At 41.9% G+C, this 27,885-nt stretch overlaps 1 protein-coding gene across 1 annotated transcript in view; it reads right to left on the bottom strand.

Moving 5' to 3' along the window:
* The window catches only part of ATP10A (ATPase phospholipid transporting 10A (putative)), a 106,872-nt gene extending 80,617 nt beyond the window's left edge, over positions 1-26,255 (bottom strand). The window contains exon 1 of the mRNA XM_062628594.1: positions 25,615-26,255. Within this exon, the coding sequence (XP_062484578.1) occupies positions 25,615-26,057 (443 nt within the window). The 5' untranslated portion in view covers positions 26,058-26,255. The remainder of the gene's footprint in view (positions 1-25,614) is intronic.
* Positions 26,256-27,885: the final 1,630 nt, after the last annotated feature.

A 27,885-nucleotide genomic window follows, 5' to 3' on the forward strand; every position in this document is an offset into this window, starting at 1 on the left:
TAAATCATGTAATATCACTTTCAAGAAAGCCACAGAAATGGGTAGTTAGCTTGCATGTTTTTCCCAAGTGTCAGACCTCCCTATCTCAAAAGCTGAGACATTTTAGTAATGTTGCTGTCATTTTGCTTTCAATGAAAACTTGTCTTAAGACCTCAGGATAGACAGAATGCCTATATTTTAATAGAAGATGGAATACCATCTCTGAGTATCACTAAATCTGTAGTTCCTGGTCTAACAAAACCTTTTGCATATAGATCAGAAAATGCAAAAAGGTGCATCTCTAAGGTTAATCAAATACTTTGAGAAAATCTAAGAAATTAGTGAAAGTCAAATAATAATGTCTACAATCTATGAAGGTGAATTCTCCAATTCCTTTACAGTAAAAACCTGTAGATCCTTCTTATACAAAGACATGCATTCCATTCTTCAAGCAGAATCATTGCTTTTATACTTTTTTAAAATAGCTTAGTGGAAAAATTAGAAAAGACCTGTCTGGGGACTGTGACTATTTTAGCTGCTAACGTACCTCATTCAACTCTATGCCTAATGTAGACCGCTTACACTGTATATGTCTTTGTATGAAAGAATAACTCTCTGTAAATAAAACTATTGATTGCACCGTAGTGATTATAATTTGATAGTATTTAGCCAATTTTTAACTAAAAAAAGAATATTCTGTTACAGTCTGTGAGAAACTCTGGAGTTTATGGAAAGATGTGGACTATTATAGTGGTTTCTTACATGTGACATGATCACAGAATCATAGAATGGTTCGGGTTGGAACAGACCTTAAGGATCATCTAGCTCCAATCCCCCTGCTATGATTAGAGACATGAGTCTGTATTTTGTCATGACTGCATCAGAGGACTATACAGATATACTCAAAATCCTCAGGGTTTGTTTTTTGACCTTTTTTTTTTTTACTCTAAAAATTAATTGGGTACTAAGAGCTTCAGAACTTGAAATCATGTTCTTAGGATGATGGTATAATACATGAAGAAATACATTAAGTGCCAGAATGAATAACAATGACAAAAGAATCACAGACCTCTCAGAGAGTTACGAGTCAAAATTCTCACTGATGACAACTGAAGATTTTTGTCTGGCATCTGGCAATAAAGAGCTGTTGAAAAACACCTACAAGGACGTAATTCTAAATGTGACTGCATCTCCAAAAGCTTAAAAGTACCAGAAGAAAAGAGAGCACATAAAAGTGTGACCGTAACTGCTGTCATCAATGTACTGTTTCACAAAAGCTTTCTGGAAATGTTACTTTTAATAATATCAGGTGTAAAGAGCAGTGCAATATGGCTTATAAATTACTGGAAGGGATGTTGACATAGGTTAATAATAAATGACAGCATATGGAGCAGCAAGAGAGAATCAGAGGAGCGAGTGATTAACTCCATTTCTAGTCACCATCAAAACTAGTGATCTGTAGCCAGTGGTATGTGCCATGGTAAACTAGACACATCAAATACATAGAGCACAGGACCTACTGAGGTAAGTTCTCTCCTATCTGCTTTATTACACAGCCATAGCCATATTAAATTAAACTGATGGTTTTATTAGCACTAGGCTATATTCAGCCTCAGTCAGTTTTTAAGACAGCTCCTCATTTCAGACAGAGATTCCTAATTCAGTGCTTGTAGAAAGATGCACAATACTCAGGTAAGTAAGCAGCCCTGAATCACCCCTCTAGAAATTATGCGTATGAAGAAGAAAAGAAGTGAGCTACTAAATATAACGCATAAGCATGGGCTTGTAAAGTGTGCGTGGAAGGGGGCTGTGATACCCTCTGGTCAAGTCACAGGCCTAGATGACATAGAGATTAGGACACAAGAAGACACTGAAGCGTGAGTCCTACTCAGGCTAGATGGAGGGTGTGGATGGCAATGCTATCTTGAAACACAGCAGTTGCAGGGCAGCACAATTTGTAGCTAAAAGCAGAGATGATCACTTCATCTAGAAGGGATTTCTACTCTGACTGTTCTGCAGTTTGAAATATTGCCAGCAACCTCAACAGTGGAATGAAAGGGATGAGAATCTGGGCAGAGTTCAGAGAACACAAACATGGAAAGAGCTTTATGAGGAAATACAAAAATAATTATGTTGTATAGAGCATTCAAATCATCTGCAGAGGTGTGATAACCTCACAAATACTGGGAGCTGTTATGTGAAAGAGGGAAAGCGTATTTAGTGTGGTACAAAGGGGCAGACAGAGCAAAGGAACAAAACTCCATCAGGTGTGTTATATCTGGGCAGCAAATATATAACACAGACTACCAGACTGGCACTACTAGATGGGGACTGTTGCTGTGCCCAAGGAGCACAACATCCACACATGCTGATAGAAACCTTGTGTTTTATTCACACTTGAAGAAGGGAAAGGCTGATCTCCCCATGGCTCATCCTGAGCACTAGCACAGCAGAGGCAGTGGTACTTCATGTTTTCCCTGGACTGCTCTAGGAAGGCACTGAAACAGCTTTGCCTATTCTGAGTACAGCTGTGCCCAGCTAAATGGTTATGCTTTGCAGCTCATCACAGACTGCTCACCAAGGCCTTCCTGTAACAGGTGACCTCCAATTCCTGGCACAGCTGTTGCTGTGGCTACTTCTTAGGTCAGTTAAATCCAAAACCTTACTATTAGAAGTGCTAGAGCTCATCTGGATCATTTTGACTGAACTGCACTAGGAAGAGACCTTAAAAGCAGTGAAGCTGAGCAGCTGAGGGGGTAGAAGAAGGTCCTAGGGGTAACCACATCTGCAGGGCTCAGCTGCAGATAGAACAGGATGTGTAACCACACTGCTGTCCCCTGCTCTGAGTCAGAGAGGATGTTTCTGATGGAGAAAAGTACTTCTTTCTCCAAGCCCTCCAAGCCCTTTCAAGCCCCCTCTGCTGAAAAAGCATCACAGTTGCCAATACTTGAGGTGGCCTGTCCACTGCCACATAAGCTAGGACCACAAACTATCTGATGCTTCTACCACCATCAGCAAGTAAAAAATATTCCTTACTGTTACTAGTCTGCACAGGATTAATAAAAAAAAATAATAAAAAAAAAATCAATCTCAACTAAGAAACTCTACCATGTTTATGATCCCCTGGCTCATCAAGGATTTTGAATCTTAAACAAGTACAAAATGAGGAAAACAAAAACAACCTCCCTGGCCCCTTCCTACTCTCCAAGACTTTATTTTTCCATGGGTTTACTTGGCACGTAGCTTAAAAAATGAGGTATTAAACAGAGCTGCTGAGTGAAGATTTCTGTCGCAGGCAAACATCCTGTGAAACTGCTAGTACAAACACAAACCTGACTGGAGTGCCTCCCAGTACAGCTACTGTCTCTGAGAGCCGTGACCTTTCAGCGGTCCAGCTTTGTCCCTAATGCACTGTGATACCTTCAGAATAGTCTGTTAGGAGGATAAATGAGTTTAATGAGTAGTTCCATTTTGGGAGACTGCCCTTGTCAGTATATTCTTGGCTGTGTGGTTCATTTCTTAAAACTATAATATTCCCTAGGAAAAAGCAGGACAATTCTTGGCTGTAGGATGGATACTGAAAGGTGGCTTTCCTAAATAATAAATTAGGTCAGTCCTTAAATAAGTGATCTCCTTTTCCCTGGATAAATATTTACTCCTTGAAAACTAATATTAGGTTTATTTGTCTCCCAACAGCTTCGTTCTGTTCTGGTTTTCATTAGGAGTTCCAGAGACAACCATGACAGAAATCTACCATATAGCTTCAGGGGATTAAAAAAATCAACACCAACAGAACAAAAAAAACCCAAACCTTAGGCTTCCAGTTTTCGGCAGAATCAGCCTCTGCTAACTTTGCAGCCAGGGACAGCACACATTTTAAGTTATTTCCCTAACCACTGGAACAAACTAAAACCAAGAATCTCCAAATGGAACTTAATCACTGGAAGAGAGGAGTTTGCATTTTCAAAAGTAACTGATAATTTATTAGAAATTGAGTATTAGAGCAGCCTTGTCTTTCCAGAGCTCAGGGCTGCAAAGGGCTTGTGTGTCAAAGGCAGGGAGAAAAGCACTATTTCCACGGCACAAGGCTCTGTTGTATATAGTATTGTCACCTGGGCTCAGGACAGAGAGGCCAGAGAAGATGTGTCAGACAACTAGAGAAGGCTAGCAGGGATCAACTTGGAAGGAAAAATTAAAGGGAGGGCTATTCCACAGCAAGCACTAGATCTTGAAGATGCCTGATGGCAGATGGATTGCCATTTTCAGAAGTTTGATATTTCTCTGGTTAACAACAATGGTGAACTGTTTTCCCTAATGATTTTAGAATTTAAAGAATTTAATCCAGAATGAAAAACACCTTAAATGTTTTCAGTGATCAAACTGTAGGGAAAAAAAAGATCACTTTGCATCCATTAGAAAGCTTTTGGCTTCATCTTGAGCCTCTAATATGATCTAAAGGTAAATCAAAGAACATTCCTCCTCACCTACATCGGCTTGGTTTTCTTGGCATACAAAGTAAAGCTGAGAAAGTGGCTTGACTGCTTCCATGAGAAAAAACCTGAGTTGAAGAGAACGGCTATTTAACCATGAGTGAAATCCTTGGACAAGACCAAGTAAGTATAAAGCTGCCCATGAAAAACTAAGTCTGGAAAGAACAGGATTTCTGAGGACCAGAGGAAGGCACAGTAGGGCATCCTTCTCATAGCAATAGTCTGAGCAAGCAACATGGGCACTTAAAGCAAAGCATAATATATACACGAAGGAGACTATTCCACAGGTAGCAGGGACAGAGCATCATGAGCCAGTTCCACCTGAGCCATGCAGTAATAAAAGTTTCTGACAATGAAGACCCTGTCACCATAGTGAACCCTCTGCAGCCCTTGTAGGCAAGCAAGTTTCTGTCCCCACTGAGGTTAGTAAGGCATTGACACCTATGTCTTTCCAGTGCCTAAGCAAATGTCTTGATTTTCAATATGCTGAGCACCAGCAATCTGAAATCACACCATCATACTGTCAGCTAGAAGAGTCCATGGGCCTTTTCACCAGGCATTGCTGTAATGCACAGCTCTTCCTTCTGAAGAAGAAACCAACCACTAGCAACCACTGGCTACCAACCACTGGGAATTTGATCTACCCTTGAATTTTAAGACATATGAGAGAACCTCCAATCTCTATATAATCTTTACTAATACTGCGAACTGTAAGAGCAAATAGGCCTGGTATCAGCAGGTTTTACAGGCAACAAAAGCCAAGCAACAGCAACATAACTCAGGTTATCAGCAGCTTTTAAGTTTTTTTTCAAACTTAAGTTTGAATGTAGGGTCTCTTGTTCTGGACCAAGTACAAAGCTGTACTTGTTTACCCTTCTGTCACAGACTACGTGTTTAGCTGAAGCAGAACAATCATCTTGAGGAAACATCCCTAAAGAAAAAAAAAAAAAGAAGACTTTCATTTTTTTATTATTCAAAAAAAGGGAGGAAAACAAACACGAAATTTCAGTATACGCCTGAGAGTTTTTTTCCAAGAACACTTGTATTTGTTGTTAGATCAGTAAGTATGCTTTGCTGGTCACATCAAAGCTCTTTAATTTATCTCTGATCAATCTGAGGTAAGCTTGTAAGAAAATACCTTTTTTTTTTTTTTTCTCATCAGCTAAAAAATGTAAGCAGGAAAAAAATATCCTAGACATCAAACTAATAAAATTATACACAGTTTTGGTCTCTAGCATCTCCTTAAAGGTGATTTTAGAGAACAAAGTGGTCTGTTTAAAATTACTTACAATTAGAAATATTTGCCTTTTTCTTCCTTTCAGGAAAGTCTCAGTGCTTTATCCCAAATTCACTGAAGTCACTGAGCTTTTTTGTAGTGATTTCTGTGTGCTCTGGAACAAGCCTCTGGTGCATTCAGATTTCTGCCAAGCAAAAGGCTCTGAAATAACTCCTACATTCCTATGCTAGAATGGGTGGGAACAGGTTTGATTCTCACTGTGCTCAGAATATCATGCACGATGTTTGACACTGATAAAGTCCCCTATACTAATAGCTGATTTGCATGAAAGCTAAAGACAAAATATAGTCCTTATCGAGTAGTGAAAAACAGAACACTGTGCCAAAGCAATAAAACAGCATGTAATCTATGAAAATATGACAAATAGATTTATTTACTCTGATTCTTTCACTTCTACCGTGCAAAATGAGGAAATTAATTTTTCATCCATGAGAAATAATGGGACCTGTGCTATTTAACTGAAGTAGGAGAAGACCTTCAATTCTTTTGATGATACTCATAATTTGGGTTCTCAAGAATGGATTAGCATTGAAATGAAGAACTTTGCTTTGTAAACTGACTAGATAATGTACAGCTATGTAGGAGAAAAAACTAGCCAAATCTTGAGCCTGTGGTATAACATGAACGACAGCAATAATACTGGGTTTCTATACCATGGGTCAATTTAATATAATTGAGAAAGAAGGATGAGAAATGACCTGATTAAAATTCGTTAACAGCTACTCAGGGCAAGGCTTTCTGAGAGAGGTGGTCAGGCAAGGAAAGAACAAGATTCACTTGCTAAGAACTAAAGTTAGTGCAATGCCTTTAAATTTTTTAGGCTTTCATCACAGCATGTTTTTGTACTTGAGAGCATCCATCAATGCTAACAACACTGTGCTCTGGTATGGAGATCCTGAAACTCCATGTAAATGGCCTTCGTGTTTCTAGGGACAGATCAGAAATAGGAAGCTGCTAATTTTTAGAATGTCTTAAAATTCAGCTTCCTCACACCTTTTTTTCCCTCTTAATTAGGAAAGCAACACTGAAATTAGGCATTTGTAGACTGTGATTCTTAGAATTCCTGGGATGCCTCTGCAATCTGAAAGGTTAGAGCAGCTTTCTTTCAAAACACCTGCCATGTTATTACTGAAAATAGTGCTTTTCTACAGCAATTCACACCCTAATAACTTCCCATTTGAGGAATGTCGGATTATCATTGTTATTCCTCAAAAGCTGTAATGAGATTGAAGCACACTGTGAAAACAAAATTTTGACAAATAGTTGGAACACTCACATTTTCTGTTTGCTTGGCATCTTCTCTCCTTTTCCTCCTCCCCCCCCCCCCCCCCCCCCCCCCCCCCAGAGAATCAAGTAAGTACTCTTTGGAGGAAAGAGGCTTTACTCATCATCCTTACCTGTTGAGTAAGGAACTATCTGATGCATGATGCACAGCCCTCCCTCAGCCCCTTCCTACAAGCTTGCTCAGGTTGTCTTTCTAGAATAAACCTACAGCTTTTCGCCCTGAAGAGACACCAAAAATTTCTTTTGTTCATATTGCATGGTCTGGAAATAAACAACGGAGTGACAGCAGTAAGTGTGATAACAGAATGAGTATATTTTTTCTTTCACTAGAGTGCACTAAATTAGATTTTGTCCATTTGCTATATTTGTAATGTTCCAAAATTGAGCAAAAAGGTGCTGGGACAACAACTCAGCTTGATGAAAATAACTGAACTGGATAAATAAGCAGACTGTCTCAAAGTCCTTGCATTTTGAAGCCGGCTTCAGTCCCAGACACTACACATCAGAAAATTTACCGTTTCACTTTGCGCAAGTGATAGCAGAGGTTCTTGAGGTCTTATTTTTCACATGCAAGCATTTTTTTAGTGAAGTACAGATCCAGCATTTTAAGGCTTCTGACAATAAGCTTGTTTTTACCTTCCACAGAACCTACGCGTAATGCCTCCCGCATCTCCTGTGGGAGTCATTACACATTTGTAGATGCAGGTGGAAAACTACTGCTGGGTGCATTTCAGGAGAAAATGTCCAAGAGCACATAGACAAGCTGTCAGAGCTAGAGAAGGGTACAGACTCCAACAGAAAAGAGTCCAAAGCTCTTTTGTAGGCCTGTTACAAAATATGTCTTTCATTTTTAAAGTTTAAATCTTGTACATGTGGCTCATTATTCTGTCTCACTGAGTAACATTGATATTCCATTCTGAAAAATGAAATTGCTCCTTCTTTTCACATGTTATTTGCCCTCTTCTTCCTCCTCCTTCCCCTTCTTCCCACCTACTTCCCTGAAGAGTAAACCAGAAGAAAACCGAAGGCTTGGAAAGAGACAAAAAGGTGTTCCACTATGAACAAAAGAATTTAGAGAAAGCCATACTGGATGTAAATATGTAAATTTTCCATGTCTGTATTTCTTCACTCTCAGCACTTTAGCAGTCTCTCTTTCCCTTCTACATAAAGCAGCACATTTGTATTGCAAATGGCGTAATGTTTACAGAACTATTATAGAGGAACAGAAGACAGCAGGAGCAATGGGCAGACTCCTAAAAGTATGTGACATTTTTGGACATTTATCCTTTTTTTTGGAGGAAACCAGTCAATGCCACTGAAAAATGGAAAAACATTGAAAATGCTTGTATATATGAGAGGGAAATGCTTCCTGTACCATCATCAAAGTCTTTGCCAGAAAGACTTTATCACTATTTATAAATTGCCACTTCTTAATTATGTATGACCATAAATAGCATTTTGGTATCACAGTTTATATAAGAAAACCTGAGTACTATTCAGGAAATGTAATTTTTTAAAAAGATACCATAAAGGGTTAGCCTAACATTTTTCTTTTGGCAGTGGACTAAGATATGCCCACAGCTTTTGAAAGCCTGTGCTCCTTGGGTGAGGGTGGTGGCAGAGGTACAAATGGGCAAAAGGCTCCATCCACTGGCAACATGAGTTTGACATTAGAGGGTTCCCTTGGCACCATTCTGGCACAGCACTAGTGTCAGCCTGGGTCTAGACTTCTGGTTTGCTGCTATGTTTGCTAGCTTCAATCACACTCAATAGGAAAAGCGAACTATCTCCAGTGAGAAGTGAAGCACAACAATCGTTAGAAAAACAGCAGGCGCGTTAACAAAATTACAGGAGTTTTGACAAAATTTGGCCTATAATGGAGCATGGGATTTAGTGCTGATGAGCAGCTTAGTAATACATGCAGCACAATGAGGAGAGCTGCTTCTGAGAGAGTATATCCCTGGCTTGTAGAAAGCAACAGAACAGCAATAATTAGGCCTAAAACTTGATAACATTTAGGCTAAAATTCATGACAAAGTTTGATACTTACAAAAAAAGTCAAACAAGCAGGTGACAGGTTTGTTAGTATGATCCAGTTTTCTTATCATCAGTACAAAGAGAAAATACTTTCATGTTAAGACCACCTTTACACATATCCACATCCACTCTCCTGGTGAGACAAAGTTTTCGTCTCACCTTACTTCAGCTGTCCAGATATGAGAGACCTCATCTGCTCTGCTTGCCTAGATGTCTCCGCATTCACAGCAGGAGGCAAGTGGGGTGAGGGCACTTCTAGTGGGTGATTCTTTCCTGTAGAAGATGGATGGGACCACCAGCTGTCTGGAGATGCCTGTCTTTCTGACAAGGCTAGTAAGGAGGTGTAAGTTTGGCAGGCCTGAATGGCTAACGTCCAAATAACCAAAGCCAAGCAAGACAATTCTCATGCTGCTCTAGATGGTTTCAGAGAACACCGAGCAACTTCAGCAGCTTAAAGGAAGTTCAGCTGGTGGATACAGAGGGTAACTAATGCCTTACTCTCACACAGCTTTCCCTCTGATCAGATATTGGTGTGGAAGTCCTTTATTTTACTGCATAGACTCACAGAATCATAGAATGGCTTAAAGGGACTTCCAAAGATTATCTAGTCCAAACCTGGCCTTGAACACTGACAGGGATGGGGCAGCCACAGCTTCTCTGGGCAACCTGTTACAGTACCTCGCCACCCTCATAGTAAAGAATTTCTTCTTAATGGGCAATCTAAATCTTTGAGTTTAAAACTGTCCAGTCCAAGGGAAGGTAAGTGAACACAGAATTGGGCTTAATGTCTCCCTTACCTATCAGCACTTCCTCCAAACACATTTTCCAAAAACACACACCCTATTTTTAGTCTGTTGACATAAGTGATCCTCATGTCTAGGTGTTTGCAGAACTCCTCATTATCTGTAGTAAAAACCTGTGAGACTGTTGTATGAGAAAAGTTTTTCACCTTCTGAAATACCTCCAGAATAAACTTGCTAGAGACAGTTTCATCATTACCCTTTCATGCTTTGAAGTCTTTTTTTATTTGACCTTTGGAACAAATGTTTCACAGGATTATTTGTAGCTTAGGAGCATGATGGAGAGATTGAAATATTCCCTCCTTCTGCCCATAATTTCTTACTGTATGTACGCTTTTATTCTGCATTGTTCCATTCCTTCTCAATTCTTCCACCTCTACCAGCTGGCAACTGTTATTACGCAGTTACATGTTTTCAGTAAAGAGGAATTTCTGAAAGTAGTTATTTCTGCATATAGCACCTTCAAATGTTTTGCTTTGTCTTAACTAAATGCCCACCTTTTTTCTGGTGTGCCTGACAGTGCCCCTTTAAAATCTTTTTTATTACAGAGTTTTCCTGAGAACTGTGGGAGAAGTAGAGTAATTATAATCCATTTACCACAGTAGAGTTGGGACTAATGATGTCCTTACAGATGGTAGATACAGATTTCTTTATAACTGGGACTCTGTTTTTTCTGTAAGCTGTTTGTTACTCCATTTAAAGAAATTCTGAAATCAGATTACTAATAACCCAAAAATCCAAGGGGAAAAAAACTTCTCCACTTAACATAGCTCCTTTGAAAACGCCTGAGAAAATCAAGATACCGATCCCCCCAATCAGTTTTAAGGGGAATCAAATCACAACAAAGACCTTTTTTAAAAGTCCCAGTTCAAAGCTCAAAAACCCTATGAAATAAAACATGCTGTTCCCATTTTGTAGACTATGACTTTTATGCACAGAAAGAGTTATTCAGGTTGCTCAAGATCCTGCTGAAGACGAAGATGTGCTGACTCCCCATGAGTGTTTAAGATTCAATGCTGTTCTCTTTCCCCAAACGCTTGAAGGCCTTTCACCAATTCAAAAAGACACTAGACCAAACAAGACAAGAAAAAAAAGGGCAGGAGGGAAAATGACTCTAACACAGATGGGACATTTAACAGTGCTCTGGATGAACAGGAAGGATGCAGTAAACATATCTTCATTCACCAATGCCCTTAAAAGCCCTCACTTCAGAATCATATAGCTTGCACTGGGACAGCTGGCTTTCTCTTACAGGTGATGCTCCCATCTTGCTGCAGGGAAAGTTCACGTGCTTAAAAGCATAGAAAACTGTCCATCAAAAAAACAAAAAAAAAAGGGAAATTGAGGGCTGGATGTAAATCAAAACCATCACAGAGCCTGAGACTACTCCCAGGGCTCATTTCAAGGCCCAGCTATAAGCACTAACAGTTCATTTCTTCTGACATTAGAGGTCAGAACCACATTTGTCATTTGCCTTTTTTTTTTAAATTTATCTTAACACTGGTCTTATCTTAAGTGCCCTTCTAATAATCAGATTTTGACTATTTTTCTCCAACTGTCTCTCCCATAGCTGACCACTACAGTACTAAGTAGCCATCAGTTTGTTGATCTTGCAGACAGTGTTTTGTCTATGGCAGATGGTAAAAAGCATTCTTTTTTCCTGAACACATGCAAGCAGAAAATAAACTCAAGAATACTGATGCAAAAAATAACTTGTCAAGTTCAAGTATTTTGTTTGTGTATATCTGCAAGGTGCTGGTAGCAAACCTAATTTCTACTTCATCCTAAATATTGTATAAGACTAACCAAAATAAAACACAAAACCCCGAAGTACCAGTGTTTGCCAAGTGGGGGAAAAAAACCAACCAATCAAACAAAACCAAAACACACTGGTAGAAGAAAAATATTTACTTCCCAGCATCTAAAATAGTTACAGGTATTAGAGAGCATTTAGGAAAATGCCTGTTAAAACAACACTGAAGTTTTATTTTAATAACTTGAAACAGGGGACAGAGCCAGTGCCACTGAGGCATGAAGTCTGGCTCTGTTCTCCACTCTCCTAGCAGGCTGACTAAAAGACTGCTTATACCACTCCTGCAGTCTGATCTCTTTGTCAACCAACAACCCTCTCTGCACCAGGTGAGTTCAAAGCATAGCTTCAGAAGTGAAGTACCTCTCCCAGAAACGTAAAACCAGGAGCAAAAATTTGGCCAAAGGATAATTCTAGGTCATGGTGAAAACACTGGATTTTCTCTTTCTTGGCTAAATACATTGCCTGCTTTCAGTACCATGAAAACACTATGGTTATTTTGGCCATCAGTTTCTGGACTCTTCAGAGGCTTGTGCAAAAATATCCACCTCGGCTTTTGTAATGGCTACCCATTCTGTGGCTGTTTGCTGTATATTATTTAAATACTTTCCCAGAAAAAGGACTGAACATTTGACGGCGTTATCTACAGCTGTAACCTCACTATTTCTTCTTGATTAGAACGTGCATGTAAACCAGGCTCAGAGAGTGCTCCAGGGTGCAAAATAATCTTGAAGTTCAAGTTGGAGACATTTGAACCAATTTACAGCCAGCTTTCCTCTCATAACAGTAGGACCATAACGAAGCATTACGTGCCTAACATAGACTAGCTAACAAGCCTTGCCAAGCAGCTTGGAGACACTCATCCGAGTAATGCTGTGCTAGGCTCTGCCCAGACCAACACACCAGCCTGTCGCGGTCTGTCAATACAGACCTCCTTGTGGGGTGGCATAAATGTGCCTTTGTGTTCCCTACACAAATCACCAGGGATTGCCCTTATGACAGGGACAGAGGCAGACAGACGTCAAGCATGAAAGACAGGGAAGTTTAAGGCCATGGGAAGTGATCCTGTACATCATACGAGGGCGTCAGATTGACCAAAGGAAGGTCTGACTTGCAAAAAAGGTCTTATTTTAGAAAGCTAGGGTAAAACTCATGGCTCAGAGAGAGTTCTCCTGCTGAATTCAAGCAGGGTAAACATTACTCTGGAACATGAACTGCCTACACTGCTTTGGCACTGACAGGTGACCTTCTTGAAGCTTCAGAAAACTCCTAAGACTGTTGTGCTCCCTTCCCAAGAACTGAAAAGCAGCTTTTTCATTTCATTAAAGTTCTCAGTAAAAATGGATTCAGATGGCAGAAATATGGTAGAATGATAACAACCTGCAGTAGCACTTGTTTACACCTGCTTGAGTATCTTGAGCCTGTATCCTGATTGTTTAATTTGTTTTTCAACCCTGAATCATGAGTCTCCTGGTAATTTCATGTGTGCTGATGTGGTAAATCACACCTATTATATACACGTCCCTTAAAAAAAAAAATAAAATGTTTTGACAGGGTTCTATTTTTTTACAATTTACTTCCTCATCCAAAGTTACTCAGGAAACACTGCTGCATTAACAACCAGTACTGAGAATTATGGTTTACCAATTGCTCACAGTTAAACTGAAAATAACCCCCAAAATAAAGCATAGTCATACAATTTGCATTGCACTTACTGAACATTCTTACTTGCTTTTTTCAGTCTAAGGACACTAAATTAGAGCAGGGTCTCAAACTCCCACCAGCTGTGCCCCATCCAGAAACAGAAAACTGTTGATCATGAGAACTTGGCCACAGGCCCTGCCAAGAGACAGAACAGCACACATTGCTTCCAGAGCAGCAAGCACCTCTGCATGGTGCTCTGAAGACATTTAGATACACCAGCTGGGTCAGCACTGCTTCATGTTGAATGTGTGCCATATAACCACACTTCTTACAGCTGAGAGTTTTAAGGGCTGGCATTCATGTAACCAGCTGCACAGGAAGTCACCCTTGAAAGAAGTATCTGGGTTTTGCCTCTTATTTGAGTTTTACTAAGGCAAAAAGATGGCCAGACTAAGCTTTCTAACTACATAGCGCATAGTTTTTCACTGTGTACTACCGCATACTAACCTAACAGCTCCCACTAAATAGGTACACATGTGTATCACAGTAACAGGAACACTAACTGGGGACCCTTCCTTTGCAGACAATATTTTCATATTGTATATGACCTCTGTGGAACAAACTGCTGTGGAATCTAACTAATGAGTTACAAAAGCAGGTCAGAGAAGAGTTAGACATGGATGAGGAGACATCCCACAGAAGTGCTGGGCATCTGTATGTATACTCAGTAAGCGGAAATGTTAAGAGCTCTGTTCCCAAATGATGAGCCAATCAGGTCTGTGTCTAGTTTGAACACTGCTTTACTAGCTGGGACAATGCACTATTGGTCTGAACCACTTCTGCAGATGTGGTTGTGTTCACAAGCTTTCTTCCAGTTGTAAAGAACATGTATTTTTCTTGCTTAAAATTTTTTGGTAGAGTACAGCACCACTGACTCAGGCATGCATTCTGTAAAAGTGGACAGTGGTTAAAAAACAAAACAAAAACAAACCCAAAGACCTTTCTAGAAGTTGCCAGATAGGACAGCTGAAGGGGATGTTATTATGCCTAAGAGGCTGGATTCACTGCACAAAACAGCTATTTCTAGTGAAAAAGCATAAAGGTTAAACAACTAAGGACAAAATTGCCAGATGTAAAATGGGAAGTTTCCAATTTAGGAGCAGCACAGGAAGAATTTGAATTAATACGCAAAGACCAAATTAGCATTTTAAAATTCCTCCAAGCCAAACCAAATGCCATTGAAAATAAACTCAGAAACTCTCCTCTACTTCTCTTCTGCTCCCTGCATTCCAAGGAGGCCTGAATTTAGAATAACCATGGGGAATTTTAGAGAAATCTGACACTAAAATGCTGAACAAAGGCTTTAAAAGGTAGAGACACTATATGTGCTTCAAAGATATCATTTCTGTCTTTATCATGCTAGATTTTTCTCCAGTATTTCTGTTTTAAAATGGAATAAATGTTTTGGACTTTTCTCATGAGTTTTATCTTTGGTGAGATTGGTAATGATAAAACAGATACTAGATTAGGTATTAGTAAGAAGTTTTTACTGTGAGAGTGGCGAGGCACTAGCACAGGTTGCCCAGAGAAGCTGTGGCTGCCCCATTCCTGGCAGTGTTCAAGGCCAGGCTGGACGGGGCCTGGAGCAACCTGGTCTAATGGTAGGTGTCCCTGCCCATTCAAAAGGGTTTGAACTAGATAAGCTTTATGTCCTTTCCAACTCAGACCACTCTGTGATTCTATGATTCTATCATCAGACTGGTTCTTTAACAGTTGTGAAACTGAGATAATAGCTCATAAATTCTACCTAGTGTATTTAAAAAGTAGGATTCTACTGTGGTATTCCTCAAACTGAAGTGATATAGATGTCAGACTTTAAACTGGACTCCTGGAAAATAGGTGCAGTACATTAAACATAAGCACTACTACACTGATGGTTGGCTTAGCTGCGGTGGAGCTTTTCTGTTGAACTTGCATTTTGGAAAGCTCCCACAGGATCTGACAGAAACAGAAGCTCCCACACACAGACATGATCCTGTCACGAAAAACAGACAGACACAGGGAACCGCACTGAAAATAAATAAAACACATACGTAAAAAGCATCTGATAGGAGACAGTACATTTACGCCCAAACAATCAGGAAGAGCAGAGTGTCAAAAGCTGCAATCAGATGAACAGAACTTAGGACTTTCAAGATAGCAAACAGCGGCATGACGTCTTACGATCCTGCACCTCTTATATGGTATGTTTGTATGTGCCTATGCTCCCATATGGACAGGCATCAAAATTCCAGCATAAAAACTGGCATCCAAGGAGTATGTCAGTGATACTCAAAGATCTCTCTGGTTCAATCCCTGATCACCTAGCAATCTCACTTGCAGTTTTTAACGTCAGATCCTACTGGACATAAAACATAAGCCAAATATCTCTATATGATATTTGTGAGACGCCTGACAGTGGAGACCCGCTTTCACGCGTGTAACAGCCATGATAATGTCAACCACACAACTGCCCGGCGCATTTCAAGAGACACATGCTGCAAAGTGGTTTTAGCCGACCTAAAAGTTAGGCACATCAGACAAATAGAAATCAGCAGAACAGGGAACCTCCTACCTTATGTTTCAACACTCTCCCTCAAAAGCTGCATCGGAGGTTAAAGAGCAAATAACATCCCAAAACACCAAGATTATGTGAGCAGCCTGAAAATCTCCATAGAAATGCAAATGTAAACAGTTATTCAAAGAGGAAAATTATTTACTGATAACAACTCATCTCTTACATTGTTTCTCAGAACGGAGATAAATGTTATAAATACTTTTCACAAGTATGAACAATATGTTAAGGGCTAATGCTGAAGGCAGAATGTGGCGGGAGATAAAACAGTTGATACTGGGTTATGCCCTTCACCTAACAGGGTAACATACTTGCAACTGTGATTCTCAAAGTGTAGTTCTTAAATAAATCAATCATTAAATACATTGAGCAGGCAAGCTAATCTTCTGCAGTCCCAAAAGCAGATGGGTCATTAGCAGGAATTAAAATCTATGCCCTCTGAGTTTACTAACAGGATTCATCTTATCTAAAGTGAGCTGATTAAGCAAGTCATATAGTTATCTTCACCGGTATCACCACTGGACAGAGGTCTGGACCTCCCAGTTCAAACTAACCTAGGGCAAGTGTCTCAAATAAACTGGAAGCATTTCCCCCCACCCCAAAACTGTTCAGTGCTCTCCACTGACTGTGGCACAAGTGTAGATGATTTGGTCATATGACTGGACACACATCTTTTAGCTAAAAGAAACATGAAATAAATCTCACCTCATGTCCCAGGAAATATCCTTGTCAGGTCAGAGAGAACCTAATTAGCACTTGAGAGGGGCCCCTGCCAGCCACCTACAATCAGAGGCTCACTACTGTTTACAGGGAAGAAAACTAATGGCATATACAGAAGAGTTAAGACACAAGTCAACTTGTCTATCAGCAGACAGACACAACTATCCAAGCATCTCTGTTAAAATATGAACATATGATAGTGAAGGAAGGAAGATCAAAAAGCTCTCAAATGTTCAGATAAAAACAATGTATGCCTTTATTGCAGTAAACTGTAAGTTCAAGTTTTTGCTTCACATCTTTGCAGGTGTACAGCAGAGGGAAGTATAGCAAGGGGAAGCTGACAATGAGAACATGGAAATGTGAACCCCCAAATGTAAGCATGCAGCCACACAAAACCAATGCACTACAACTGCCAGATCAGACTTAGGTGAATTAGATTTGATTTCTTACAATCTACTTTGGGCCAAAATAGGTTGTATGTTTCTAATTCACCTCCTGTATCTAATGAACTTCCTGTATCTTTAAGGGTTTGGCTGATAAATCTGCCTGCTAAAATATGTCCACTGGCATCTCTTTTGAGGCATCTTGCTCCACGTCTGGATTTTGAGATCCTGAACATGCTCACAGTCGTATTTAGGTGACTGCTGTTCAGCACTTCATATACTGGCCTCAAAATTTTAGGGGATTTCACAACTTGCCTAATGACTTGTTAGTGAACAAAATCAGCAAACATAGCCAAACCAGGCATGTTCAGGTTATTACTGGAAGGCAGAAAGGTAGTAAGACAAGGGGCAAGCATACAGGTACGTGGCTGTACAACCAAGACAAAGCCTAGCAAACATAAGGTAACATCCAAAGGTAAAAAAACTATGGTTACAAGTGCTGTCACTTCAGAACAGACTTTCTTTCCAGAAGGTAAAGACTAAAACCTCCATCAAAACTACAGAAATACCAAATATTCTGCAATAGTGTTCACACCCTCAGTGCTACTATAACAGCAGCATAGATATGTAAAGAGTGCAGCTGTCAGTCAAACATTTAAACTCTTCCTTGAAGTAGGTCAGTATTTCCAGGCAACCAGAACATAAAAACAAGTGACCTCCATGCCTATTATAATAAATCTCCATCAGAGTCAGGTTTATGAAAAGGCTGAGCATGGTGAAAATGTTGGCCGCTGCACTGGAGAGACTGACCTATTTGTCACCCTAGAGAAATTGTGATCAGACAAGAATAAAATTGTAATAAAATTGCAGAGGAGATGGCAGATGTTTCCCACACCTAAAATGTGTTCAAGATTGTCCTTTGACCAGCATAGCCTCAAGGATGTAGGCTGACCATGGCAGAGATCTTCACCTGCAACAGTCTCAAAACAGAATAAACCACTGTTCCTGTTGGATCAAGAAAACTAGGTGGTACTTTGCCAGCTAGTAACTGTTAGATATCCTCAGCAGTCAACTGGATAGAATACCTTATTAGCTGGGTGCCTAGCAGCTTTCTAGGCACAGGCTGTGTAGCTATATCCTAGAAACAGTAAAAGGGAGAAAGTTGCTCCTCTCAGCTCACATCCTGCAGGCACTGTAAAATCTTAGTTTGAACTCCCCTTATTCCCACCTTTGGGGCACACAGCAAAGAACAAAACAACTCATTCAGAAATATGCAGGTCATCTTCCTCCAACTAAATCTGAGGCTTGCTTTATCAAATCTTTCAGAATCAATACATTTGTATATTTCTTCAGTTGAGCTCAATATTAGAGCCACTCAAGCTCTCGAGACAGGATGTCACTGTCACGCCCTTTGCACCTCCTCTCCCCTCCACACTAGCATAAGCACCTACCTAGGAAAAGCTATAAGCTAGCATCTTTCACACATTTGCGTTGAGGCTGTATTCTGGGTGTGCACCAACTTTTGGGCTTGATATACATCAGAGGAAGCTGCTGCCCATATCTACACAAATTTGTCAGTAAGAGGTCAATGTCTTGGCTTTTAGCGTTGTGTCAGTTCCTCACTTTATGATTATGCTGCTCAGTGAAATGCACTCCCCCTGGCCCAGTGTGTGTCCAACCGTCTTGCCTCTACATCCTGGTGAGACAAGGTGAAGTAGAATGTATTGCTGCAGGATAGCAGAAAAGTTTGGACCACATTTCTGCTGCAGGTCTCTTCTGGGTACAAACATGACTGCCTATGATCAAAGTTGCATTAGTGCCAACTCCAAAGTCGAAACACTGAGGCTGAAGGTAAGCTCTAGAAACTGGTTTGCCTCCTCAGCCATGTGAAGTGAAACAAATTGTTCTGCTTTTCATGAACCTAATTGGTCTCAGTATATGTGGTTGCTAAAACCAAGTCTGCACAGCATGAATCCTGCAAATTGGGCATAATCCTAAAGCAGTTTTTTTGGCTTGCTAGCTGCACTGCCCATACTGTGTATATACACAAAAGCTCCACACATTCAAAAGGCCAAAAGGCCTAGTGTTGCAGGCAGAGAAGGCAGGCACATCTTTGACTGCTCTTGGGCAGATCAACTATCCTGCAAAGGGGAAAGTATGCTGGATTACATGGCAAAGAGTGACTCAGCACTCTGACTTTTACTGCTATACCATGGTATGTCCACCCATAAGCCTTCTGAAAGCCTAGATACGGCTACATGTGGAAGCCTAGTCTAAGTCTTGCCCAGTGGCAGGAACTCTCCTTTTTTTCCTCTATTTTCTTTTTCCTTATCAGCCAAGATTAGTCAGAAGAAGAAGGGAAAACTACAACAAGTGATTTAAGTCTTCTTCATTCCCTGGAGTCCTTCAACACTCCCATAGTAAAATTAGGGCCTCCCAGGCAGAATTTGAGAGCATTACTCTAATAAGTACTTCTTCAGGACTCGTCTGCTAGCAAGAGCGATGCCCTAGCTAAATTATGCCATGCTAGCTAATAAGCAGCTCTATAAAACATTGACCTATAGTATGGTTATCAGGGTTTTCAATTCTGGTTTTCAGTTCTGCTGACATGTAGAAGGTAGAATCTGGAATTACAGTATTGGCAGAGTTGAACAACACATGCAATTTCCTCTTATATAGTTTCTTTGGAAACGTATTCTGACAGAATCAAGCAAATTCTTTTTCAGATTCTGTTATTCTGCCAGCCACCTCTAGCAATAATCATGGTCTCAAGGTGATACTGACACATTAGAGCAAGTAGATATGGGCACAAGGTGGCCACATATGCTTCTGGGCTGTGGTCTGCTTAGCACAAGCTTTGGTGTCTCTCCAGAGTGCAGCATGTATCTGCAGAAATTAATCTAGGGACATCACTAGGTCTTTCAGTAGAGATTAACAACATCTTTGGCAGTTAGCCAGAGGCATGTGAAACACCCTACAACTGCTCTCATGACATCCTATACAAGTGAAAGAGCTTAGTAATAAGAGGTGAACATTTTTCTTTTTGAGTAGGGAAGATCAGGCACTTAGAAAATTTGCCCTACACTGAATAGCAAATAAACTGCATGCACATAGCTGGACAGACAGATGGGGTCTCCTGCGCACTGAAGATGGCTACATCTCAGTAGATTAACACAGACATTCCTTGCTACCAGGATAAACTCTACTGCAGAATGAAAATGCTCCCTATCAGTCTAACAGAAAAGCCTCTACTACATCTCCCAGTGAGTTTTTCCACTGACAGCCCGCCCAAAACTGAAGCAAAGGATAAATGGTAAAATGCACAAAGCTGCACCCCTCCGAAAGTCAAGGAGGCAGCACTGACTTCACCAACAGCTTCAGACCACCACTTTCTGCTTTCAGCTTTCGTGCACTAAGCTCACTCACAGCGGAAACTGAGTAATCCCAGCTAGTTTCCTTTTGAATCACATTTATATTGACACTTGTATTCTGTAACGGATGAGACAAGCTTATTTCTTTTGGTGAGAAATGTCTTACCCAGCCAGCACATCTTGGTACAAGAAACTACTCTGGTCTATTCAAGAAGTAGTGGGAGATAATCACAATCCAACTCCCTAAAGACTGGTGTTGCCAGAAAAATAAGGCACCTAGAAGTGAAGTGGTTGAAGTCATATGGCTATTTCAGAGGCCATGAGTGGGATCTGCTGTGCCCTTGTGAGGATTTGGAACTGCTGTATCTTTTTTTTTCAAGGCTTGACTTGCTTTCACTGGCAGGTTGACAGAGGGGGAGGAAGAAGGGAGCGTATTTTGGAAATTGTATGAAACATATTGCCTACATCAAACTCTCTTCTCTCCTCCTCCTGAGTTCTACAGAAAGAAATTAACATTTAATGTAAAACAGCCTGCTTCGATAGCTGCCTCAGTGCCCCATTAAACATTTTCCACACCTCAGGGAAGACAAATATCCAGTCGTAAATTCCAATTTGTCATGGATTTTTTAAGTCACAGGTTGACAGAAGAAGTAGTTAATACTCTCTGATCAGTATGCAATACCATTACACTCTTCAGCAGTACTCTTCAATGGACACAGCAAGAGTTAGAGAGCAGATTTGAAAAGCAAAGCACTTTGGTTTTGAACATGAGGCTCAAAGAAAAACGATAGCAGAGATTATTTCACCAACATAGCACTGAGTAATTCCCTGCTGGATGAGTGCCATTATTTGTTGTGATTGTAGTTATCACTATTCATCTTCTATTTACATACTATGTAAATGTATACCATACTTTGTAACAGCACACTGAAAACAAAGCCCCTGCTTAGAAGAATTTTAACACTTCTGCTCCAGTAGCAAATTTAGTTCTATCAAATGTTTAACAATGGCAGCAATGTGTGCATCCTGGAATTATTTGGAACATTTACATGTGCAATCCACAACTCCACCCAAAGCTGGTGAGAGCCGGAGGGCAGTAACTGCAAAGGAAAAAATCACCCTCCCACTGTCCAAGTCCAAGATAATAATGCAGAAATGTAACTAGCCAAACAAGATTACACAGCTAGGATTGTGAACTTGTACTCTCCAGCCTTCCACGTCCATTGCTGGGTGATGGAAATGAGGGAAAGGAACAAAGGGAGGAGGCTAAGATCATCATGGGTTTGCAAGAGGTTATGTACACAAAGCAATTTTCTGCAAGCTGGGCTCTAATACCTTTGTAACTTCTCTCCAATAAACTAAGAAAGAGTTCTGGCTGTGATCCAGCACTCCTAATTTAAGCACCTGCATGGAATCTAAATTCTAGGTGACCTGTAAAACTGTCCTCCTAAGTAAGTGCCTAATTTCCTCTGTATTGCCAAATGGGAGAGGTATCCTTAAAGGCCTCCAGAGAGGTCCTATGAACTTCTCTTGGTTAAAAAAATACTTCCCTCTTTGTCTGTCAAGACCCTGACTGCTCTTACAGGGAGACCTGCAAACTCCATCACAGAGCAGCAGAAGTCTGCAGTTCTCCAGCATGTTTCATTCTTTCACATATGTTGCCAATTCAAACTCAACAGCTTCTTTCAAATTATTCAAAGAACCAGGTCTTTTCCCATTCCACCATCTGACTCTAAAAAGCAGTATCTTTTGAAGGACTATCCAAAACATCCATAATTTCTAAATGAAAGCAGTCTTTCTGAGAAAACAAGATGCATTTCTTTTCAGCTTTTTACTTTAGGCTGCATCATCCTTTGCTATTCTATCGTATGATAAGAGTTGCCAACTATAAGTCTCTGAGTCATTGATTCAGCAGTACCTGCATGAGAATGCGTCATCTGAGTCCACACGACTGGGCAGACAGGAGGAAGAAGGCATAGTCTGTACACCAGCTGTCAAGCAGTCAACATAGCAGGATAACAGTATTTTCCCCCAGATCAGACTACTGACATGATCTGCCTGCATGGGGTGTTCCGGAGACCTCACAGTGGACACTGCTGACATGCTGTTGAACCTCCTCCTAACGAGTAGCAGTAGGCTCTGCCCATCACTATGGTTTCTCCTTGTCCTGTAGATCCTGCATCAATTGCTGCTTGTATTTGACAGGAACATGTCCTTCAGCAGCCCAGAAAGCAGCACATGGAGGATATATGACAGAACACACAAGGATACGACTCGAATCTTTACTTGGTCACTAAACAGTGGGGTGAGATAGGGAGTTTTCTCTCTCCTGTGAAGCAAAAGTCCCTGTCTCAAATTGCTGACTGTTACAATTAGCTGTCATTTGCTGCAGTCTGTGTTTGAATGCTGTGGTCCACGTTTCAGGTGGCTCTCCTGCCGCTGCGTGGGAGGCTGGCAGGAAAGAGAGCCCATCACAGTGCAGAAGGCCTCCTTCAAAGCTATGAAGTACTGACCAGCAAGAGGAGTCATTGCTGTCTGGCAGCCCTTAGGGGAGCACACAACTACAGCTATGTTCATGAACCTGCCCTACCTACAGAACCATCTCTATCGAGGACAGCATTTGCATGAAAGTCTGCCTCCAACATACCACAAGGAAGTGGCAGAGCAGGGAGCGGGTGCAAGAGAGAGTCTGGCTTGGTCAAAAGGTGTTAAAACCGATAGAGTGATCAAGATAAAATGGATGTGGGGAGTAAAGCTATCATTTATTGCTTCCTTAGGTGACATTTATACTTCAACATTTTTCCAGAAACAAAATGAGGAAACAAAAAGTCATGTCCAATCCCTTGTGTTTCTCCAGGCATGATACCTTTCCGAGAAAACAGCTTTTCTGAACTCACACCCAGCAACTTTCATGACCTGATACAAATCTCTCCATCTCAGTTCCCTCTCATTCCAGTTAATGAGAATCTTAGCTTCTATCTCCCAAAACAGCAAGTTTCTAGTCCCACCTCGCTCACTGGGGCTGGAAGATGTTCAAAAAGGTGGACTGGTGAAGTTTAAAAAAGGCTAAAAAATAAAAAAAGTGGTCATCTTAAAAACATATAAGCAAATTATTTTAACCTTCTGTTTTGTTTTTAAACTGTGGGAGGGAAGCTTTTCCTTGGGATTGCTGGAAGGTGGAAACCGGTGAGCTGATACCTTGAACCAGGCTTCTGCAACAGACTACAGACTCACTGTTCAGCTCTGCTCCCAGCCAGAAAGCTGTGCCTGCAGAGCTAATGGAGTTCCTAAACTTGCACGTTTGCTGCCCCACAGGGATTAGGCCAATGCAAATGAGAAGGCAAACTACTCCCAGATTAATCTATGTGTCACTCAGCAGTAATCTAAACTCTGCAGTAAAAGGAACAATTCTAACTTTTACTCTGGAACAGCACAGGCATTATAAAAGGCAATGCACTCAGCTGGGATGCCTAAGAGAGCACAAGTGATTTTAACACCAAGGGCACACCTTTTCTCACAGTCATGTCTACCTTTTTGGCAGCAGAGAAAGATATGGAAAACTGCAGGGGGAAGAAACATTCTAGAATTGATATCCCAGTACTGGTATTCATTAATATTCTGAATAGCTTCTGCAATAGGTACTTCTTTCTTTTCAACCTAGGAGATACGAAAGCTTATTTCTAAACTGATTTCATTTGGTAAAGGCTAGATTAACCATCCTCATCAGCATATCATCATTTACTGCAAGCGTAATCCCTTATTAGCCTTCCTGCCACATATCACCAAAAGTGTTCACAGTTAAGGACAACTACAGAAAAGCAAGGCGATAAGCAGAGCCTCAGGTTAGCGATGCCTGCATGTGTGATTTGGCTAGGTTATTTTTGGTTTAGTTTACAGAAATAATCCATTTTACTTGTCTTCCCATGCATGCATCCCTACTGGTGGGGGAATATCCCAGGGTGAGATTTCTTGCATTATACGACTTTGTGAAGTAACAAACTGAGACTGCTGATGTTGAAAATGCATCTTATTCTGAGTTCTTTTTAGCTTTGGGGGTTTTCTTCCTACACACCTTTCTTGCAATAGGAGAGCTGCTCTCTGCCTCGGTGCTTAGGACAGCCCAGAGGACCCCTCCCAGCCAGCCTGTGGAATCAGAGTACAAGCTTCTTGGCACATGTTTTGTTTCTGCTAAACTTAGAAGCCTCAGAAACAAAACTAAAACCTGCTCTCTCAAAACACACATTCTTCTCTCAGTCCCCAGAAAACCATAGCCTTAGCTATTACAAGATGACTATCTGGCACTGAGAAAAGCAACCAAAAATTCAGTAAAGCTGGATTCTGAGGACATAAATGTTGGTGCAGAAGTCATTTCAGTCTGATTTATGGATACCAAGGCTGTGATCTAAATATATAGCCTGGATCATTTAGGGAAAAAAATAAAATAAAATCTGAAGGAGATAAATGACCTAATGCTCTATTCAAATCACAAAGTCACAAGGAAGAATAACACTTGAGATGATAAATAAAAAGCATTTGCTTAAAACTGAATGTTCAAAGAAAAGGCTGCCTCATTCTGTAGAAAAGCAAACACAGCTTAAGCTCACTAATTCACGTATCATGAAACCTCACAGACCTAATGCAGAAGCCTATGGCCTCTATCCTTCCTTCACTCAGTGAAGACTTAACAGCAGATTACTTGAGTGAGGTCTCATATTGCTGTAACCAAATTAATGACTGAAACTATTCACTAGTGTCATTGACCGCTCACACTGGGAAGTGATCACAGAAAGGCTTGCAAATCAAACACTGTTTCTGTGATGCTTACACTCACTTTGCCGTCCGCTGTCTCTCCTTTAAAGCGTAAAACACTAACAAGCCTGGAGCACATGTGTATACCTATAAAAAATGTTGCTTACTCATAAATCAGTGATATACTGTGGGCCACCACCGAACAGTGCAGATTCACTTTTCACCACAAGGTACAGGACTGCAGGGTCTCCTGTAGTTCTGAGTAAAGAGACAGGAGACACCAGCTCCAGGTGCAACTTCTAAGTTTCTTCCCACATGGAGTGGAAAAGCAAGCCTTCCACAATGGACCTGCTGACCACCTCTGCTCACCCAAGTCCTCGTGCACAGCAAGGCCCCACCACCGGCTGCCACCATGCACCCACCCACTCCATCTCACCTGCTGTAGACCAGGCACTCCATGTGGTTGATCTCCTTATCGGAGCGGTAGCGGCTGTAATCCTCCCACAGATCCTTGATGGCAGTGACCGCCAAGATGAAGAGCACAGGGGCCAAGGCCAGCTCCGGTTGGAAGGCGTTGACAGCCGGCACGAAGTTGAGGAGTGCGATGAACACAAAGTAGACGTTGGCCAGCCGGTGGAACTGCTCAAAGAGGTTCTTGGGCAGGAAGGAGAGTGCTGTGTACTTGGTGGTCTTGAGGCGGTTGCAGGCCAGGACTGTGCCCTTGGACTTCTCCAGCTCAGCCTCAGGTAACAGCAAGTTGGAGCACACCAGCCGTGTCTTATTCTCCTTCTTCTTCCTCCGCCTCCTCTTCCTCTGTCTCTCCTTCCCCTCCGGCAGCACCTGGGGTGCTCCCGCTCCCCCTGTCGTGCCCTGGGACATAGCTGTCGCCCTCCCAGCCGCCTCGCCCGGGCAGCACGGCCAGCTTCCACGGCCAGGCACGGCCCTAAGTTATCATCATCCTCCGCCGCCCGCCACGGCTCTCCTTTCCACTTCCCCTCCGGGCGGGGAGGAAGAGGGCTCTTTCAAATCCCTCTCCCAACCGCTCTGCCGGGACCTCTCTCGCTTTCCCCTCCTCCCCGGCCGGGGAGGGGACGTGGGCCGGCGACTAGCGGAGCCCTCCTCCCGCGGGCCTCGCCCTGTCCCGTTGGCGGGCCGGCCCAGGGCGCGGGGATTGCAGCGGCCGCCGCCCCGGGGGACATGGCGGGGCGGGAGGGGGCCGGGGGCCGCTGTAGGGAAACGGGGCGCGGAGCCTCCACGCCAGCCCCAGCGGCCGCTCCGCCGGCCCGCCGCCCCTGGGTGACACGTTAGCGGCTGCCTTGACTCTCGGTTTTACACATGGGGACGGGGAGGATGAGGAGGTTTGGGTGCAGGAACTAAAACATTCCACTGAAGCGCTCCAGCTCTGCACCGGCCTTTATCCAAGGACCCCGACGAGCAGCGGCGGGCGGGATTTTTTGCGCTGACTTATGTCAAAATTCTCCACTTTCTGAGTGAAAGCTTGTGCCACGAGTGCCGCTGTCACTGTGCCTGGCACAGGCGATGCAGTGCGAGGTTTCCTGAGCCCCGAGCACATGCGTGCCGGATCAGTTAGTGCTCGGGACAACCCCGAAGGTGGCAACCGAAAGTGATGGGGTTTCTGATGGGAGGTGTTGGGCACTGCCAGCCCCACACACGGCCAGGCTGCGGTGTGCTGTAACGTGTGTTTGGGTCTATGTGGAATTTTCTATTCCCGTGTGGTAGGTCTTTCCAGCCAGGGATGGAAGATGCCTTCTCTCACTCTAGGGTGTGTGCGCCTCACTTTCTGGGGAGAGACAGTTGTGGGTGAAGACAGGAAATACAGAAAGATAGACCTGAAATACAGGAGAGAATAACCTAGTTTGAAAGACTTAGGCCAAAGTCACAAGCAAATGAATGTATACATATGTTTAAAGAACAAATAGTACAAAGTTTATTGATACTAAGCATGATATGAGTCTTTGCGACATCACTTTAAGTTAGGATTTAAAAGCAGACCCTTTGAATCTGGGATTCCTGAGGCAGCATAAAAGGCTGCCACAAGTCATTCCAGGCTGTGTCTAAACTGTAGCAGAGTTGTATTTTGTGATACATTGGTGCTCATGCTGTGATATCCCAAATTGGGGTCAATAGTAAGCCCCTGATGTGTGTCAGCGTGTTTCTTCTTATCAAAGAAAACAGGCATAAAGTGTACATGTCTAGTCTTGATATGAGGTCAGGATAGGACTGGGGCATCTTCTGTGGAGAGTACCTGGGTCTCATGATTCATATGCTACCATGACAAAATTCCTGAAAACCAAGAGGTGAAAGCCATTACCTCTGAGTCTCACAGCCTGTAGCCGTAACACAGTGCTGTGTCTTAATCTGCCTTTCCCCTATTTACTGTATGCTTGTTTTTAAAAGCGTGTAGATAATCATGAACCCCTTTCAGGGGCCCTGACACGTGGCCTGATATTGGCACTGTGTGAAGCCTCAAACCCTTTCCAATCCTTCTGTCAACACTGATGCTGCTGCAAACTTCACAGGGATTTCCTGGGTTCCCCAGCTCTTGGAATATGGTTTTACTTTGTGCAAGGGAAAAAGTGAGAATTGGCCTGGGTTTCTTTGCTAAGTCTGCTACTTTATTGATAAGGGGAAAAGTACAAAAATGTTATACCATACAGAAAAGGGAGACAAAAAAAGACTCTCAATT

The sequence above is a fragment of the Pezoporus occidentalis genome, unplaced genomic scaffold, assembly GCF_034315485.1.
Source record: "Pezoporus occidentalis ecotype Australia unplaced genomic scaffold, CSIRO_AGI_Poc_V1 ctg32, whole genome shotgun sequence".
Taxonomy (NCBI): domain Eukaryota; kingdom Metazoa; phylum Chordata; class Aves; order Psittaciformes; family Psittacidae; genus Pezoporus; species Pezoporus occidentalis.